Raw genomic sequence first — 21,008 nt, forward strand, 5'->3', positions numbered from 1 at the left:
TAGGTATCTATAGGACAACTATATTATGCTATAGTTAAAAAAATAGCATCACGAAATGAAAGGTGAAACATCTAAATGGTATAATGCAAGGTCAATGCCAAAAACTAAAATCAATCAAATCAATCAATGGATACTTCTAGTAGAAGATCTTTTTGTATTGCAAAGTTCTCCTGGTGGATTTAAATGCTTACATCAAAACAAATCAAAAATTCATAGCAGACTGCAAGCCTTCTACTACATACATATCAGACAAACTGCCAGAAGTTGGCTGATCTAGCACATCATGGGACTGCCACAAGTCACATTAGATTTAAGATGGCCACACGGTTTTTGTTTAAAGCCAGAGTTTGTGTTCTGAACACCACATGTCTAAATAGATCATTTTGAAAAATGCTACACCAGGTGAAAGCCCAACGTAATGTTTGTGCAGAAAATCTGAGTTCCTTTGATTCCAGGATTCTGAGACACAATCTCTTGCATTGTAAATGTGCTTACTCCCACCCCCTCACCCCCAAAACAAGCACTCTTTTACAATACTTTTTGGTACCAAGACAAGGATGAACTTTAGTCAATATCTGTGTAAGCTGGCACTGGGTTAGCACTGCTGAGATGCAGCGTTTAGTACCAGGAACCAGCTCCAACACCTAATAGTTAATGATTTATTAGATACTGATTTTGGTTTTATGAAGAGGTGAACTGGGCTGCTGGAGCAATGCACAAACTGTCACAGCAATTGTGTGCAGAGTCAGGCCAGAGCTGAAACACACAAAACAGAAAAGCAATTCCCTAGGAGAAAGTACAATGAGCTGTTCCATCAGAGAACCATGAGCTCAAGTTTCTTCTTGTTTTGATCCCTGTTAAATTTCAGTAAATACTTATTAATCAGGCATTATTCCATTACTCAGGTAGATCATCGTAATTCCTTCATTCTGTAGGAAAAATAAGTGCGTGGATGAAAAGGGTTGTTTTTACCAGAACTGGAATAGAACTAAGGTCTCTAAGGGTATGTCTGCATAGCAGATTTAAGAGTTGGTAGTAGTACATCCTGTATCAACACTTACATCTTTAAAGTACTGCTGTAATGTTGTAAGCCTAACATCATGTACTGCTGCACATGTGTCCGAAGGGTATATTTGCTCCTCTTCACTGGTAGGCAGTTTCTTTGGCTCAGCGCTATTTCGACATTGCCCCAAAACTATTTATAGAAAAAAAAAAAAAAAAGACGAGGAAGAGTTAAATGGACAATGATATATGCCCAGTTAAAAAAGATAAAATCAAAATTTACCCCAAGAAATTACGGTTATAACCACATTTGTCATCAAAATTTGTTTCTGTTGCTAACAGAAATGGTAGGGAAAAATTACATCCTGAAAACGTCTTTTGTTCTATGTTCTGGTGGAGTAAGTGCTTACTGTATATACACTGCTAGTTGCTCCCATCATGAGGTTTTCCTCTGGGATTATTCAAGAGGGTTTGAGATAGGGTGGGTGAACAGGACTAGTCTCCTCCTCATCTCCTGCCCCACACAAGAGGCCTAGTGTTTAGCTCCTAAAAACTACAGATCTGCACGATACAGGAACCATCCATATGGAAGCATGTCTCCCCGATCCTCTTACCCTGGCTCCCTGAGTAATCTCAGTAGGACACTTTATGCAGCCAATGACTCCTGGAACAGTGGCTCTCCCAACAGTCCCCTTTGCATACCTGATGAAGCTTGTAAAAGCACAACTAGTCCCGTAGGCCGATCTTCAGTGGAAGGGCCACTCTGTCCACAAATAACACAATCATACACAGCCTCAGAAACATGCTGCTCTGATGTGGCTATCTCCATAGCAATATCAGCATCTGGCGATTCTAAGACAGACAGACAGACAAGTTATGGAATAATTAAGAGGCAATAAAGATCTTGCATATAGATCTGGATAGAATGTCATTCATTCTGTTCCTAAAGAGAATATCATAGAAAAACAAAGGTTACAACTAAAGCTGATACTTTTAAGTAGAATGGGTAGGAGCATGCAGACTGTACATGAGAGCCAAAACATGATAGTAAAGCAAAGACTACTCCCTCATGGAGCTGAATTTTCATTTCAAACTTGTAAAGAGCCTGGGTTCTGAAAGGCTGGTGTCTTCCACCTAGATCGGGGCAGGCAAGATCCAGCCTTTTCACTGGATCTGGCACACCAAGCATTTTGACCTGGCCCTAAAGCTGTTGGGGTGAGAGAGCTTCAGGTGCTTCCCTTACCCCTAGCAAAATCCCTCAGCTCCCTCAGGCCATTAACTGCCCAATGGGAGTGGAGAGCTGGAGAGCCTGGCGGCGCAGCACAATTTTTCAGCTCCCATTGGCTAGTTTCCAGCCAAAAGGAGTTGAGGGATTTTGCAGGGGATGGGGGCAGCATGGGAAATGGACCAATGGGATCTGAGAAGTTTAGCTAGGCAGGGCAGAACAGTACATCTCAGTTTCTTAGCTCCCACTAGCCAGCGTCTGGCCAACATGAGCTGAGAGATTTTGCTGTGTATGAGGGCAGCATGGGAAGCTCTCCCCTGCCCCACTGCAGAGAGCCAAATGGAACAGCCAGTGGGGAGCCTGCCTGAGAAAGCTGCTGGCCAGGAGCTGCTTAGGCAACCACCTCCCAGACACAGCCTGCTTCTAGCACCACACCCTAACTCCCTCTCACACCCTGCACTCCCTCCTACACCTCTCACTCAGGCTAGAATCCTCTCCTGCACCCATATCTCCTATTGCACATTGCACCCCCAGCCTGTCGCAGGTCAGAACCTCCTCCTTCACCCAAGATCCCTCTCAGAGCTCCCCACACTCCCTCCTGCACACCAGTGCCTTACTCCAGGCTCCATTCTGCACCTAAACTCCATCCCAGACCCTGCGCCCCCTCCATAGAACAGTGTGGCCCTTCACCACTTTCCAAAATCTTGGAGCAGCCCTCCATCAAAAATTATTGCCCACCCCGACCTAGAAGCTACATTAATAAAAAACAAACACAAAAAGCAGGGATGAAGGGTGACGAACGTGAATCCTTATCTACTGAAACCAATTACCGGGACCTTTTCTTTCACTGAGTGCTCTCAGAATAAATTCTAAATAATATTGGGAAATCTCTCAACGGAGATGCAGTGGAAGAGAACTAGTTAAATAAAGGTAACAGAATTTCTCTGTCAGATGCATGTAAATGCATGAATGCATCTTCCAGCAGCAGTCTTGCATCTCTCAGGGATGCAGACATACGCAAGAAGGGCTCTCAACATTGCTTTAGAGTCAGTAGGCACCGATAAACCTGCAAGGGCATCACTGGTTGGCCTTAAAATTTGGCATTCCCCCAAACTGTCTTTGTACACCGCAACCAGGGAGTTTAGAAAATATTTTTTATCAAGATACCTGGGCCTTTCAATATCTAAAGTATTCAGAGTCGCTTCCTCCAGTAAGAGAAAATATATGTAAATACAGGTTTAACTAGAAGATAAAAATTTGTGGGGGGGGTGGTAGTGGTATTGTAAAACCACTTTCTGGCTGCTACACAACACCTTGTAAAGAGTGGCAGCCATCAGGATCTGGATTTCTCAGACTCTCTTAGTAGCTATTACTTTTCAGATGTACATCAAAATGTTTAAAACTTAAGTGCCTAATTTTAGGTACCTAAATAAAAGCCTGATTTTCAGAGGCACTCAGCGCACGCAACTCCTGCTAACTTCAATAAACATCTGCAGGTGCTCAGCACTTCTGAAAGTCACGACACTTATTTAGATGTCTAACCATGAAATTAGAGGTCTACTATACCTCCAACTCCTAGGTTTGAAAATGTTGCTTGGAAGTTTTTTTGATGTAACCAGTGAAATTTCTCCTATTCCTTTATTATCAATTTATTAACCTAAATACTGGTGGAGTTTCACATGTGAAGAAAAGTACTGAATTTTTTTTTTTAAAAGGAACCTCTTGGATGCAGGAAATCCAGACCCCCCCCCCCACCCAACAAAAAAAAGAAAAAAAACTTGGACAAAAGTATGATTCATTTAAAGAGTATGATTCATTTATTAGTTTAACTCCAACTGCGCTTAAAACCAAAACCACTGAGCCAAAATGTGCCAGCTTCTCTCAGTGTCTCTTCTTAACAGGAGGTACAAAAAGTGAAGATTGAGTATCACGGTGCTGCTTGTCTCAGGGTATTTGTGATCCACATCTTGTCCTTACAAGATGGGCATAGTTGAAACACAGAGGGCTTGTCTACACTACCACTGTCCTTTGAAGGAAGGATGGTAATTAGGGTGTTGGGAGTTTACTAATGAAGTGCTGCGCTGCATACGCAGCACTTCATTAAGCAAATTCTGCGCCCGCCCGCCCCCCCCCCCCCCCAACAACTTCGAAATTTAAAACTCGAAGTACCAGCTTGCATCTAGCCGCAGCTCACCCGCCAGTACTTCGAAGTGGTGGGGCAACTTCGGAGTTCCTTTACTCCTCAAAATTTTTAAAATTACTCCTCAAAAGTTACTCCTCAGCAGACAGGAATAAGGGGATTTCAAAGTTGGTGGGGTCCTTTCGAAAAGGATCCCCATCTGGATGAGCCATGCGGGAGCGAAACACGGCAATTTCAAAGAGCTGTGGCTGGGCAGCATGCTAAGGCACTGAATATGTATTTCAGTGCCTCATTAGTGCTAGTGTACATGTAGCCTCTGTTATGAAATTCAGATTTGGAATTCACTTTTCATGCCTGGTATCTTCCCACAGATAATGGTGGACATTAGATGTTATGAGAAAGTGGAAAAACAAACAAACAAACAAATAAAAAAACAACAAACTTTTGCCTTGTAAAAGAAAACTTAACCATTCAGCTGAATATGAAGTTGATGGATGGCACATAAAAAGCTTTTACTGATCAGGCTTGTGCTTTGGAGTAAGGTTTACAAGCATGGCATTTTAATAGAAGTATTTACAAACATTTAAAAACAGCATACTGATTGTACTTTCATACAGTATTTTGTTCTATAAAGGTTCTCAGATCCCTGCATAATGTGCAATACTGTATTATCTGAGCCCTCCTATAGTTTGTCTAAGCTCTGTCACGTGTCTTCATCTTATTAAATGTTGGGAGTGGGCCACATCTATACTGATGGAATTAGCCTGGTTAGTATGGGTCCTCTGCATAGTAAGGTGATGCTCTCATCTTCGTAAGCTCATATCAATCCCTGCCAAACTCAACCTTCGACTTAAGGCACCTCATGAAGGGAGCTGAAGTTATGTTAGTCTTTAAGGTACCGCAGGACTCCTCTTTGCTTTTGCTGAAACAAACTAACACAGCTACCTGTCTGAAATCCGTCACATGCTCATTCTCTCATTTTCTTGACAGTAGCAGGAAATGTGCAGTTTGGTCTTTGCTTTTAGTTTCTTAAAAAATACAATGGATGCATATTTACAGATTTCTGTGTTGATTAGAGAAGGCACAATCTAGGAAGAGTGACCTGCACCAAGAGTAGAAGCCTGTGACATATGTTGATAATAATAGTATAGTCGTATCGATGATGAACAGGTAGTGGTGTTTCAGCTGCATATTGCTGGCATATTTAGTCCATGGCAGTTCCCTTACTAGCTGCATGAAGATATTGAAAAGGACTGGAGGGAGAATCAATCCCTATGTGACTCCACAAGTGAGAAGCCCAGTTATGAATGTGTAGTTTCCCATCACAGCTCACTCCCATCACTGCTTCCCTCCAAGAAAAAAAAATTATTTTAGTCCAGGTTCCAGGACTCGTCTCCTCTCTCGGGTTAGAATATACGAATACAGAATGCCAGTGAAATTTACATATCTCACTTAGGAACAAGTATTTAGAAATATCAGGATTTAGAACAGCAATAAAAGTCACTAAGGCAGCTTTCTAATACCATGAAAATTGATACATGTTACAGAATGAAAAAAAAAAACATTTCCAAAATATTATTTTAATACATATTCATTTTAATGTCTAATAAAAATGATAACCTTCGATAATTATATTCTTGAAGCCAGCAGTTCCACCAGAGATGTTTAGGTTAATTTGACTGTACCACTTCTCAAGCAGCAAAACAATGATAAAAATTGTGTTTAGTCTGGTCACATACTGAAATTATTGAAAACACTCTGAAAATTATTAAATGACCTTTCTGTTAATTTGTAAATTATGCCTCCAGCTCTACTGATTTCCAGGATGGTTTTTTTCTCCCTTCTTTCCACTTTCCCCCTTAATAGATGTTACATGAAAATTTCTGAAATACAAAGGGAAGGCTCACGATTCCCTCCTACTGTAATCTTTCAGTGTTGAAATTATTTTGTACTACTTTTTATTTATAAATATTTGAATTTCCCTGAAGGAAATCTGTAAATTTCCACAGACGGCCCGACTTGGACATTATTGAGGAAATTATATATTCATGTAGATTACAAATAGACTTAATAATATTCAATATCTGGTTATTTCTTTCTTTAAAAGGGACTTTGTCAGGGTGAAGACTTTTTGTAGTATCTAATTATATTTACTTCATATGAGATGGATTTTCATAGAATGATTTGGGATATCACACAAACTGGTTTCAACGAACAAGGAGATAACCATCTTCCTCTAGGAAAGCAGAGAGCATAAACAGTCCTTCAAACAGCAGTATTATTTTAGAACTTTTCTAAAGGAAGTAGCGCAAATAGAACCCCCCACAAGTGAAATCAGAATACTGTCAGTCAGATGTGCATCACCCTGGAAAACAGAACAGCACATTCAGAACTAGTGTTTATTGTTGTAATACCCAATATACCAATTCGTAACTCAGATATCAATCAAATGCCCACAGAATGTATGTTGTGAAAAGTAGTAATTTATCTGGAAGTTATTTATCTTAAACAGCGTAAGCATTCCAGCAATAAATGTAGTTTAAAACTGCTAATGTATGAAAACAAATGACCAGCTGTCACAAAAAGAAGATATTTTAAGTTTCTGGGAGTTAAAATTACAAAGGGAAAGGAGATCGCAATATGCTGATCATTAATTTGTACAAGCACTTAATGAATATCATTGCAATATGATTTTTTCCATATATTAGCAGACAGCTAAATCACTACATGAAAAACTGTTTCCTTTGGAATCCTTATCAGCCTGGGGTTATTAAAATTGTCCAAGCGTTTATCACCATCTAGTGGCAGCCTGATGAATAATAAATGAAAAGCAAAAATATAAAAATTTCAAATATATTTTCAGTCACTGAAATTCAATGCAATCAGAGAAACTGTGTGTGACATCTGTTATCATAAGGGGGAAAACAGAAACACTAAAGCCATTTTTAATTTAAAATATATTTGGGGCCATTTTAAACAATGGTTGACTGGCCAGGGCTTTGGGATTTTTTTTTTTTGTTGCCTTACAATATCCCTCCATTGTCCCCAAACCAGAGGTGTCTGGAAAGGAAACAAGCCAAGGGTGCCTGCACTTACAATGCTTTCAGCTTTGAATAAAATACCACTTTCAGTAGAGCATGGTGTGCGCATCAATTTAATATTCTTTCACAAGGGGGTGGAACACTAACACTGAAAGACCTTTAAAAATACCTCAATGTCACTTACATATGTCAGCTATTATTTGGCACACCCCAGGTGTAACCTACACATATTGCAGTTCTTGTACATTGTGTTCTATCCATCTCTGTTAGTTTGGTATAAGCAGTTTTTGGTGGGTTTTTTGGTTAGGTTTTTTTTTTTCCTGGCCTCTTCAGCTAATACTTTTCAGAATACTCATTGCATTCTACTTGTCAGTCATGATGACAGAACAATTTCTACTGACCCAGTTTCTCAGGAATGGTCAGCCTTGTCCTTTCATTTTTAAATCTTTTAAGAAATTAAAAGCACAGGAGACTAACATGAGAAAATTTGAATCTTTTGCTTCCTTCACAGTTCTTATTTCCCTAATGTGCAATTTCTGAAAAACAGAAAATTTAAATTTAAGCTATTTTATCATATTTAAAAAAACAAGAAGTCCTGTGGTACCTTATCAACTAACAGTTTTTCTGAAGCATAAGATTTCATGGGCAAAGACCTACATGTGATGAAGTGGGCCCTGAGTTTGCTCATTTTACAGTAGTTTACAGGCATGAGTCAATATCAAATACTTGCAGCCATGCTATGATAATATATTTCTTAATATAATTTTCCTTTAAAAGACAAAATAAAACTAGCATAATGTTTAAAACTAAAATATAGATACTATAGAAATTTTCAGAGCCACAGTCTCAAATCATGGTCATGTGTGCATATTGGCTTGTATTTTACAATGCAAATGACCACAATTACGCTCATGCCATACTTTTAGATTTGATGCAGGACTCTCTTAGCCACTAGTAAGAAAAAGACTATTTAAAAGACAACTTCCTATTCAAATGAGAAGATAATTTCTTGACTTATAGTGAAAGAAAACTGCTTTGATATAAAATGAATGAAAGAAAAAATAGGTAAGGAGTCCAAAACTCACTTGTTAACCATTAAACCAAGGCAAGGCTTTTGTTTAAAAACACAAGACTGTCCTTAAGATTTCTGGTTCAGGTTTAATTCATGGTCTCAGCCTCTGAGCTGAAGTCAAGTTTTCTTCTAAGAAACCATCATGTTCATAAGCCCCACATAATGCAGTTGCTAATTATATTGTCCAAGAACAAAATTCTCAAATACTGTCTGCTAGCCTAACAAACTCCAAAGTCAGTATTAACCAAGGTTACATATGGAAAATAAAAACAAAAAACCAGGAGTATTTATTGGTGACTCACTAGTTACCTTAACTAAAACTGGCTTTTGCAGTTGCACTGCAAGAAGCTCAAGGCTGCCAGACCCCCCGTCAACATTGGGAAGCTGCAACATACTGGTCATCGTGAGAAATTCGCAGCCTGCCTTGACGAAATGCTGACGTCCCATGGACCTCTGACTGGAGACCCAACACAAAAGTGGGACCAGTTCAAAACCCCAGTGATGGAGTTGGCCAAATCAACACTGGGACTGAAAAAGAGAGTTCACGAAGACTGGTTTGATGAAAATGACGAGGTCATCATAAGGATCTTAGAAGAAAAACAAAATGCATTTCTGCTATGGCAAAACAATCAGTCCTCAATCGCCAAACGTGATCGTTTCAAACACCTTCAGAGCCAGGCACAAACAGCACTTCGCAAAATGCAAGATGAGTGGTGGGAGAGTAAAGCTGATGAAGTCCAATTCTACGCTGACACCAAGAACTCCAAGATGTTCTTAAGTGCTATCAAAGCTATTATGGACCTTCAAAGCCAAGTACTACACCTCTCCTGTCTGCAAATGGCATGATCCTTCTGAGGGAGAAGAACAGCATCAACAATAGGTGGAGAAAGCACTTCAGCAACCTTCTCAACAGACCGTCCATTGTCGACCTTGTGGCCCTAGACCAGATCCCTCAAACCCACAACAGACAGTCTTGACCTGCCCCCTACAATGGATGAGGTCAAAAAGGCAATCAGCCAAACCAGCTCTGGCCAAGCCCCAGGGATGGACAGTATCCCTGCTGAAATTTTCAAAGTGGCAGGACCAGTATCACTTGAAGCCTTTCACAACATCTTTATCAGCATCTGGGAAGAAGACATGCCCAAAGACTTTAAGGATGCCACAGTCATCTCGCTCTTCAACAATAAGAGCAACAAAGCTGACTGTGGAAATCACCAGGGCATCTCCCTTCTCTGTACTGCTGGGAAGATCTTGGCTCGAGTCATCCTCAACCGTCCGATCACCAGTACCTCAGAGGAGAACCTACCAGAGGCACAGTGTGGATTTCGTCCAGGCCGCAGCACCACTGACATGATATTTGCTGTTTGTCAGGTCCAGGAAAAGTGCATAGAGCAGAACTTGGATCTGTACACTGTCTTTATAGACCTGACCAAGGCATTTCACACCGTCAACAGAGAAGCCCTGTGGATTATCCTGTCAAAAACTTGGCTGCCCGAGAAGATTCGTTCACCTCATACGCCTGTTCCACGATGACAATTCCCTTGCCCCCACTGCAAACACCCATGCCATTCAAAGCTTGGACTCCTCAGCCACATGTGAGTCCACAACCAATGAGCCTGTGCAAGCTCAAGATGTCATCGTCAGACACAAGAGACTACCTACAGTACAGAATCAGGTAAAAGTAGTTTTGTGTAAAGTATACCATCTACTTCCAGCTTTACAGTACTACTACAAAATGACAGCATGGTAACAAACTTGGAATGATACTCTTAAAATAAACATGGGGAGGAGGAAAGTGTAATCTGTTGGCAGAAAGGAGGTTAAGAATATTCTGGGGAGGATTAAAAGAACTGAAAGGATTTGGATAGTTTGAAAGAGAAGATTTGGGTTGTCACATTATTAATTATTATTATTATTATTAAGTTTGGTAACAGGAAAGAGGATTAAGCACAGGGTGCATGACTGTATCAGGAAGTTGAAGGAGAACTGAAAGATGCTACATCACTAGTAGTGAGGAAGGTTTATGATGCACAGGCAACCAATTTATTGCCATTACTATGTTCCTTCTTGTCCCAACCTTTAGTTTTTGTTTTTTTTTTTGCTAGCAAGCAGTCTACTACCTTAATTCCAGCCACATGCTCCCAGGTGAACTTGTGCTAGGTCCAGACAACCATGTTTAGTACTCAAGACATTAGAGATGCCAGTGGAGATTCCTCCCCACAACCTACTGCCAAAACAATTTACTACAGTACAATGGCTCATGAATGTGACATGACTGTGGTATTCAAATGGTTCAGAAGTACTTGGATTTCAGTTACGTATTTTGGATTTCATGTGGAGGTTGTTCGCTCATATGCAACGAAACTAAAATGTTTTACTGGAGAGAGATTTATATGCAAGTTTAAATATTCAGTACAGTAAAACCTGACTCTCGCTGCACTCATCAGTGGTGGCAGCCAAGAGTCAGGCTGCAGTCCCTGACAGGAATGGGAAAACTGGTCAGTTTTCTGACTCCTGCCAGTGGAGAGGAGACGGGAACCAGGCTGCTGCCTGGCTCCCAGATGCCTGCCTTACTGCAGGAACCAGGAAACTGACCAGCACTCCTGTGCTGGTGAGCTTCCTGGCTCACTGAGTTATGCAAAACTTCAACTTATGAGGGGTTGCCAAGAACGCAACCTTGTGACACCCTACCTATTTGTTTTAATGTTCAAACAGTAAAATTAATATCTGGTTTGTCATGAGTTATTCATGTCCTCTTAAATATTATTAAAAATACCAAATATTGAATTGACTTGTCAGGTTTTTCTCTCTCTCGTATTTAGGCAATTTTATTTAAATTCTACCTATTATGTTTCTTTTCTTTCCTACCATTTTTAGCTGTACTTGAGGAGATGGAGGTCATTAGTAAGTCATGATTTTTGGGGAAACCTGGCTCTGCTGGTACCATACACTGATGGGAACCAGATAATTCTTTCCTTCTTCCGTGGAACCACAGTGGTGCAACTTCACATGGCTTATATTGTAAGGTAATACTGCAAGTTAGTAAATGAACTGCATGTGCACTAGCAATTTTGTGTTAAGAACTTTAAGTAACCATTTATCTGGAGTTTTTGTTAAAGGGGTGTGATGCCTTACACCCATCTTTTATACCAGTCAATGATTAAGGTGCTATAAAGATGAAACATAGATAATCTTAGTTGTTGATAATTTTAAAAATATGCGAACTGACTTTTTCTAGCTTCTAGGATGGTATTTTATAAAAAACACAAGGGCTATGGCTACACTAGCCAAAAACTTCGAAATGGCCATGCAAATGTCCATTTTGAAGTTTACTAATGAAGCACTGAAATACATACTCAGTGCCTCATTAGCATGTGGGTGGCCGCAGCACTTTGAAATTGGCGCGTCTCGTCCAGATGGGGCTCCTTTTCAAAAGGACCCCGGCTACTTCGAAATCCCCTTATTCCTATCTGCAAGCTAAATATGAGTCAACAGTGTGATGCTGTTGCAAAAAAAGCAAACATGATTCTGGGATGCATTAACAGGTGTGTCGTGAACAAGACACGAGAAGTCATTCTCCCGCTCTACTCTGCGCTGGTTAGGCCTCAGCAGGAGTATTGTATCCAGTTCTGGGCACCGCAGTTCAGGAAGGATGTGGAGATATTGGAGAGGGTCCAGAGGAGAGCAACGAGAACAATCAAAGGTCTAGAGAACATGACCTATGAAGAAAGGCTGAAATAACTGGGCTTGTTTAGTTTGGAAAAGAGAAGATTGAGGGGGTACATGATAGCAGTTTTCAGGTATCTAAAAGGGTGTCATAAGGCAGAGGGAGGGAACTTGTTCTTCCTTGCCTCTGAGGATAGAACAAGAGGCAATGGACTTAAATTGCAGCAGGGGAGGTTCAGGTTGGACATTAGGAAAAAGTTCCTAACTGTCAGGGTGATCAAACACTGGAACAAATTGCCAAGGGAGGTGGTAGAATCTCCATCACTGGAGATATTTAAGAAGGGGTTAGATAGATGGCTTTCAGGGATGCTCTAGAAAGTGCTTGGTCCTGCCATGAGGGCAGGGGGGGCTGGACTCGATGGCCTCTCGAGGTCCCTTCCAGTCCTACTATTCTATGATTCTATGTCAATGTATTAAGCATAAAATACCTCGTTATAATCAACTGCACTGAAACAAGATAAGCTATACAAAATTAATTGAAATAACTTTATATCCTAGGAAACATAACTTTGTACGCCGTTTCTTATATAGCAAACTACATTTTTAACCCAATAGTAAAAACTTGTGGTACAGTGTTTGAATCATTCACCAACTAGAAGGGCACTGGCTGCACATATCAAGCAGATACTGTGGTTTATTTGTAGGCAAGGCATAGTTTACTCTTTCTGAGCAAGGGAAATTTTTTCAAGCCATTTGCAAAAATTGTCAAATCCTAAGGCAGGTCATTCTTTCTCTCTTTGAAAATCATTTTTAGCAACTGCCAGCAATAGAAAAACAATGATTTAAGGAGAAAAATAGATTATAAAATAATTGCTTCTCAACTCCATGCTATTTAAATTAGCTTTTTCTTCCTACCCCAAACATTTAAAAAAAAAAAAAAAAAAAGTCCGAAACAGAAAACTAATAAAAATATTTCTGAGAGGGTTGCAAACCCTTCAGGTTTGGCTTGGAGTCTCCAGAAATTAAAGCTTAATCTTTAATTAAAGACTATCATAGGAGGAAATTTCCAGGAATACATCAATAGAAAAGAATTTTGTCTTGAATTCTCTACGTATAGACAGGACAGCCATGTTCTCCGCAGCATTTTAGTACTGAATTCTATGTCAAACCGGACATTTTGAAGTAGCTTCAATTAAATTTTAAAAAACTCGAGTACTTATATTCAAAACAACAAATAAATACAAGAAATAGGATAGGATACAGAAGAACAAATCAGGAGCATGAGAAAAGAAGAAATAAAACTTTAGGTGCACATGAAATTTCTTCTCTAATTTTGTGAAATTCTAACTAGCTCATAATTCTTTAAGGAAGGAGCCTGCGATGTGAAGCACATAGCATATCCTTGTGCTTATTCATAAAAGTAAGTTACACATTTTTTGTTTAGTTTTTACATTAAATTTCTAGGATGCCTCCGTGTTTTCAATTTACATCAGCTTTTAAAATCAAAAAGTACGTTCTGCTGTAGTTGCTGATGAAAAACTGGAAGTTGTGTCTGTGAAGGTGACATTTAAGGATTCTAACACCCAGGAGGAAAACTGCATGAAGCAGGAGCCAACCAAGATGTGAGGGTACTTTTCCAAGGACAAGAAATGCATCTCACCCTGCTTTCCTTCTAGCACAAGATCAGAGATTCAATATGCAAGCAATTCAGAAAGCCTGAAATTACCACTTCCCTTTTCTGAATATTGTGTCTCTCCACATACTTGAAAAATACTTTATATGTATTCATGTTAGACACATGAACTTGGAAACTGTCTATAGTATACTCACTTTAAGGCATTAGTCCTTCAAAGACTTACACGCATGCTTAACTTTTGTAGGGCTCCACTGAAAACAAGGGGTTTATTCACATCAGAGAAGGTCAGGCACTGTTTAACTCCTTGTACAAATGGTTCCTAAGTGCAAGGCACTAAATAGCAGGTGAATACAGCAAAAAAAAGGAAGCACCAGATAATAATGAGATGATAATGATCATCAAGATACCAATATCCCATCTCGGTCAATTATCTTTTCCTTACATGATTTTTGAGGCCATAAACCTAGCAGTTCTCATATAAAAGTTCTTTAAAAATTAATATTAGGCCTCCCTTAAAAATCAGAACGTTTAAAGAGCATATTTTCCTCTTCCTCTGCATGGCATCCTGAAGATGAGCTGAAAATGTACATCTCTGTAGGCAATTTCATGTCACATAATTTGTTTGGGATTGCTGGATACTATATCAGTTTTCCTTCATGCCAAACTTGGGGAAGAAACTCAACATGAAATTTCAGTACATTATTACTTTGTGATGCCAATTTCTCTGCCCTTCTAACTCTGGAATCCATGCCAGCCTCATTAAGTAAATATAGCTACATGTTTCAGCTCACATTCAAAGGTTTTATCTCTTGTCACAAAATCCACTGTTGCTTCCACACAGTCTGTGACCAGAAGATAGTCAAAGCACTTCAGTGAGCTGCTGATGAGAGAACCCTCCAGCAACAGAGTATAAGGAAGTTGATTTGGAATGATGGCGGGATTCTAACCAACTAGCAAATTCTTGTGATTTTTTTTTTTTAAGTGTTCCATCATCTCCTCACATCTCTTTGTATCTAAGATTACAAATTAAATTGACTATAACCTGTGTCACTATGAAGTTAATGCTAAATATTACTGAGGGAGGAACAAAACCTTTAAATCTGTGACTGAAATCCTTGGTGGTACAAAGCACCTGCTATTCCCATTAATTTTAACAGAAGTTGTGGTTGCTCAATAATACTCAGCGTTTGGCTTTGTATCAATATTCCTGAGTGCCCCAAGCTAACAAAATCCCAACACGCATTTCTACCTAATACAAACTTTAACCAATTTGATAAATGTCTGGTGTTTTGTTTTATTATAGATTTTAACAGTGACCTCGGCAACATTATATTTCATTCTCTATTCTCCTGAGTTTAGATGCATGAAATTCAGGAACCAAAGAGCTAGTTCAAGGTGTCTAAACATGCTAAATACAGTTTACAATTCTAACTGGAGGCAGCATTCCTCCTGCTGAACACTGTGTGTCAAGGTGGTCCCCTAGCATCAATGCAACTATTAGCAAACTAATATCTTTTGCCCTGACCCAGCATGTGTGTTCTCAGGAGACCAGAAAAACTAATTTATTTTCTTAACTGGCTTCAGAAGACTGAGTATTAGGAAATGTGTGTCACCTTGCTTTAAAAATGTGCATTTTTCCCCTTCACTAAGGAGCATAGCGTCAAGGACTGAAAGTTTTATGTCCTGCCAAGAATCACAGCTTATTAGGGAAAGAACCAAGTAAGCATTTGTTCAGAGGCATTTCCATAAAACTTTGAGTACTTCAAAGATGACAAAAGTATTAAAGGAAAACAAGATATTTAACACTCACAATAAATGATAAAATTATGTAATTGGTCAAATTCAAGACAAAGGTATATTTCAGACAATGGCTTAGAAGCTTGTCTTGAATCATTTCAACCAACTCAAAAGTTCATTCAATTATTTTACACGTATTTGCACAATATATTGGAAGCCATTATTAATTTGATGAAGAGGACTTGAACTTGCTTGCTTGGAGGAGATTAAATATCCCCTTTTTCATGTGATATGGATGCAACAGTCTAACTTTGTGACACTGCACTGCAATGCAATGACAATGACAAAGCCTGATGTTGTCACATAACAATCCTGTTCTAAGAAAATGCTTTTCAAGATAAGGAGATTACATCCGTTATCATTTTGCCAATTTCACTGTGAAATGTGACTCTATTAAGAGTTGTTTGCAGAGCTACTGCAGTAATTTTGGTGCTGGGATATGAAAGAGACAAAGGTATGTGAGGTAATCTTTTATCCCACCAACTTCTCTTGCTAAAAGAGAGAAGTGTTTGAACTCCATATACATAAAGAAGGCTTCTGTTTAGCCAAAAACCTTGTCTCTTTCATCAACAAATTTTGGACAAAAAAAATATTACCCCATCCCTCATCTCTCTCATATAAAAATGACATTCTTAAACAACAGATCTTCACCTTGAATATATTCAGAATCATATTTGCTCATTTTAGTAACATATATAGCTGTAGGTTCTGCAAAATTCATACTATTGTTAAGACAGAGCAAGATAAACTCTCTTCTTTCTTGTACATCAATACAAGTGTTTACTAAGTTTCATTCACTTGCATCTAGTCAACCTAAAATCGTAATATGGTTGCACGGATATCAACAAGAGCATAATTAGACCACAATAAGCAATACAAATGCAACTGATGGGACAAAATAATGTGCAGAACTTCTATTACTGATGTGATTACATACAAGAAAGAGTGAGCTCTGGGCTCTCTGAATCAAAACTGAGTTTGCAAGGTTGCAGCTAAAAGATTCTTTTGATTTGTAAAATGAGCACATTTAATATTGAAACACCATCATGGAAAGTCACTCCCTTTTTTTCTAAACAGGAAGCTCTCTGAGGACTAATGGTGACGGTGTCTAGCTATGGCCAAACTAGAAGCATCTGTTGACAGACTTTTCCGTTGGAAGAGATTTTCCAACAAAACATCTGTTGAAAGAGTGCAGCCATACAGTAGAGCCGATCGAAAGAGCAATCCGTTCTGTTGACAGAGTGGCCAGAATGCCCAGTCGCTCTCTCAACAAAACAACCAACCAGAAGTACAGCAGACAGGGCAGCCCAGTGTCCTGTTGACTGAAGCATCCCCCTAGAGCATCCGCATAGCTTTACTATCAACACAATCTGTCAACAAAGGTGCTCTCCCTCATCTGGGAGAGGCAGAATGCTGTCAACAGACTGTTGACAAAAAACATTGTGTGTGTGGATGTGTGGCAAGTTTGGTCAAAACAAAAATCGCTGATGTAGCTCTAGCCGCTGCATTTGTACTTCAATATGCAGTTTAGTTGTAGCCATGTTGGTTCCAGAATATTAGAGTGAAAAATCAGGTAAGGTAAGATCTTTAACTGAACCAACCCTTCTCAATGAGAGGGACACGCTTTTAAGCACTTTGAAAGTGGTAAAAGATTTTGTTTAAAGAGATACCATTTCCTCTTTTCCGTTTTTATAACCATGACACTAACACTACAAAAATATATTCATAAAGTGAAGAACAGACTGGTGCCAAATATTCCAACTGTAATACTGCTGGTAAGCAATACAACAATACAGATAACTGAGAACAGAAAATATTCCAAGTAGGCTTGGTTATACCATTTTTATTAAGGGTTGCAACTCTAAAATCCACTACTCTCTGGTCCAGCAACATCCAGAGAACCCAGCTGCCAGAGCAGGGCCTGACAGTGGCTGGCAACCCACAGCCATGGAGCAGTGGCCCAGCCCTCCCTGGGCCACAGCAGGACTGGGAGCTGGGGCCACAGCAGGGCTGGAAGCAGGGGCAAGGGCAGCCCAACAAGAGCCAGCAGCAGGGTGCCATCTGGCCAGAAGTGCTGAGGGGCCAACAGCAGGGGACCACCCCTGGTCCAGCAAAATCCCTCGTGCATGATTTGTCTACTCTGGAGGGTGCCAGACCAAGGAGGTCCCACCTGTACAAGAAACTGCATTTGTAAGCATCTGTGGAAGAATCAAGTGCACAGAAATTGCTACAAAAGACTTTCCAAAAATAATTTAATTATGTGCAATAAAATAAATCATAAAACTTACCAACATCCATGGCAGTTTCCATGAAGCTTTTCTGCCTTGAAGCAAATTCAGCCAGCAACTTTTGTTGCCTCTCTCGGGCCTTTTGTCGTCTATGTGAAAGAGAGATTATACATTTACTGTAGAAACAAGTATAAAACAGCAGGAGAAGAGTTAAAAACTTATTTTCTTAGGTTGATAGCATCATAGCAGTTAGCACTCCAAACAATTTCATTTGAGATTCTTGATCTACCAGAGTCCTCACTTTGCATTCATTTGGTTTGCAGCCAAACGAGGAATCTAATACTCTAAAAGTGGTCCTTGATGATAAAAACAGAGTGGTTTTTGTTGGTTGTTGTGAAGGGGATGAAAACCACGCAACAAAAGCAAAGGATGATGATCTAATCAGGACTTACCAGTGCAGAAGACATAAGGACATTACTGTTGAATGTTATTTTTATACCTCCTCAGGGAAGACCAACTCCCAAAATATGGAAGCCAGAGGAAAACAGAAGCATCAGTAGAAGCATACCACAATATCTTCTATTGTCCAGGCTTTTCAGCTACCCTTGCAAACAAATGATTAAAACTCACTAGTCCAGGCCAAAAACAGCAACAAAACTGCCTGATTTGTATGCTATTGTCAGGAGTAGATAAAGTGCACAACCACCAAATTCTGGTTTTAGCTATCCATTTACAAATACACACAAAATATATTACCAGACAGACAAAAGGATATTAAGGTTGCAACATCAAACATTCAAAAGTTAAGAAACACTACAATTAATCCTGCTCAAGCAAGTTAGAGACTGATTTTTCCAAAGGTGCTGAACATCCACAGCTCCAACTGACTTTAGATACAGTTGCGAGTGGTCAGCTTTTCTGAAAAATCACGCTGGTGGTGTCTCAAACTGCGCTCTTATAAAAGGAGTATCACAGAAGTTAGTGTCCACCTAGGAAATTTTGGTTTAAGTGTCTTGCCCAGAATCACAAAAAAAAAGTCTGTAAAAGAACCAAATTGCCCTGGGTTTTATTCAACTGCCTTAACCACAAGACCATCAGTGCTCTTCTTGAGTTGCTGCCTGGTAATGAGTACAAAGCTTAATGAAATGAAAGCAATGTGGTAAATCCATACATTCAGTTTCATGTTATTACATCTTCATCAAAAAATTAGCATTGATTATTCAGCATAAAACAGCCTGGGAAAAATACCCAAACTCCCCTCGTAAATACCAGGGTAACATTAGCATCAAGATTGAATTATGTTTTTCAACCAAAAACGTTACCAAGGATTACAACCACTGGTAAGGGGCTGTAAAGACTCATACAACAGTTGCTTGCATTGATGGGGCAAAAGTGACCTTTAGACTCTAGTGCTGTTCACTCTCTTTCACTGGCTTGGCTTCTGCTCATGACACCCACCCCATCCAAAACCACAAACAAACAAATTAGAGCTGATAAACAAATATATTTGAGATGAGCTGCTATTGCTGGGATATTTACTGCTTTGGCATTCCAGTTTATGTTTTAAACTTATGTTTGCTTTGGAAAAGCACTTTAAAGAGCTTACATTCATATTAACGTAGACAGTTCACTAATTTATTGTCTTAATTATTAATTTAATTTATTAATATACTCTTATAATTATTGTAATAATTATAAAATGTCTTAATTACTTGAGTATTTGGAGAAGTAAGTCATTAACTCTCTGTAGACTGTCCACCCTTCCCTTCACAGTTAAATGAGAAAAATGCCATATACGTGCATTCTATGGAAGTATAAAATGTTATGTTCTAAATGAAAAAAAATTACCCTTAAAATTAAGTTACAGTGAATTAGAGTGTCTTAAGACCCTGATGATGAAATTATTTACACTAAGTAAAATATAGTTTTAGGAGAAATTAATCATAATTAATAATTATAAAAAAGTAATTAGTAATTCTTTTTCATGAGCAAGAGTATTATTTCAGTTAGTCAATTTTCTTTAGAATTTTAGAATTCAAATTGCCATTTACTTATACACACACCTAATTATTTGTCACATTGAAGGTCACCACTTTTTAATTTTTTTTCCTTACAATAATTATTTTAGATGATCCATCAGTAATATGAGTCAATCGCTTATTAGAATTACTTTAATATTTTTCTCTTGGGATTTTTTCACTTAATCTATGCTTTGATTTCAGTAAGAGTCTGACTGTAAATAGAGAACCTTAACAGGAGACAAACAAACTCTGACAGATTCAGAGCAGCTCAGTAATTTTCCATGATGGCCCAAGGGCCTAAGATACTGAGGCTGAAAAATACTGCAAGCCACTCCGGCTCTACTGTAGCTCGATGTCTTGGTTTCTATGGTGACAATCGATCATGTGGGAGATGCCAAGTTTGTCTTTGTAGGTAGAGGTAACTAGAAATGGGTCATCACTGACTGCTCAATCTTCATTATTACAAAACTAGATGTGAAATACAAAAAAAGTAAATTGAAGCTTTGATTGACTCTGCTCACATAATCATCAGATCAGATCCATTTTAATTCAGAACTATCACAAAGTACTGCCTGTTAAAATATTTGTTTCCAGTCTTTGAAAATGTCATCGTTAATTGAGGGAGGTGGAAAAACAGTCACTTGGATGACAAAGACATGGAAATTATTTTTATCATCACATGATCCTTTAGGCTTTATTCAACATAGAAGTATTCAGGACATGTCTGTGCAACTGTCACATCCTTTTAGAGAAAAGGCACCGAATTACCCTTTGTTACATGAAAAATACAGTTCTGTTTCACTCATCCTTTTCTTCAGTTGCACAACTGAGGCATAAGTACTTCAAAATGCAGTAACGTGTTTTTAAAGAGATGATCAACACATTTGTAAACACAAGTTTCACATTCAAACATTTCTTCTTTGGTTCACTGAATGAAAAAAGTTTTAATTTTTATTTTGTAACATTTCATTTATATTTTGTTTTGGTTTTATATTTGGCAGAGGTTTTTAATTATGGGTCATAAAATATATGAATTTATTTTGCATTTATTTTATTTAAAGAAATATACAAAACCCTAATATCGGAAATATGTATGTCTGAACTCTACAGGAATTTAAAAAAAAAAACAGACACTTTTGTGAGAACTGATCATTTGCCCTTAATTGCTCAAGGTTGCACA

General features: G+C 38.8%; 1 protein-coding gene across 4 annotated transcripts in view; it reads right to left on the minus strand.

Moving 5' to 3' along the window:
• Positions 1-21,008, minus strand: part of UBR3 (ubiquitin protein ligase E3 component n-recognin 3) — a 189,465-nt gene that overhangs the window by 76,400 nt on the left and 92,057 nt on the right. For all 4 annotated transcript variants that reach the window (XM_075001016.1, XM_075001019.1, XM_075001018.1 and 1 more), the window contains 3 exons: positions 17,868-17,956; positions 1,705-1,854; positions 1,062-1,195 (listed from right to left, as the gene is read on the minus strand). In XM_075001016.1, coding sequence (XP_074857117.1) covers positions 1,062-1,195; positions 1,705-1,854; positions 17,868-17,956 — 373 coding nt within the window. The remainder of the gene's footprint in view (positions 1-1,061; positions 1,196-1,704; positions 1,855-17,867; positions 17,957-21,008) is intronic.

Source organism: Carettochelys insculpta, chromosome 8 (genome assembly GCF_033958435.1).
Source record: "Carettochelys insculpta isolate YL-2023 chromosome 8, ASM3395843v1, whole genome shotgun sequence".
Lineage (NCBI taxonomy): Eukaryota > Metazoa > Chordata > Testudines > Carettochelyidae > Carettochelys > Carettochelys insculpta.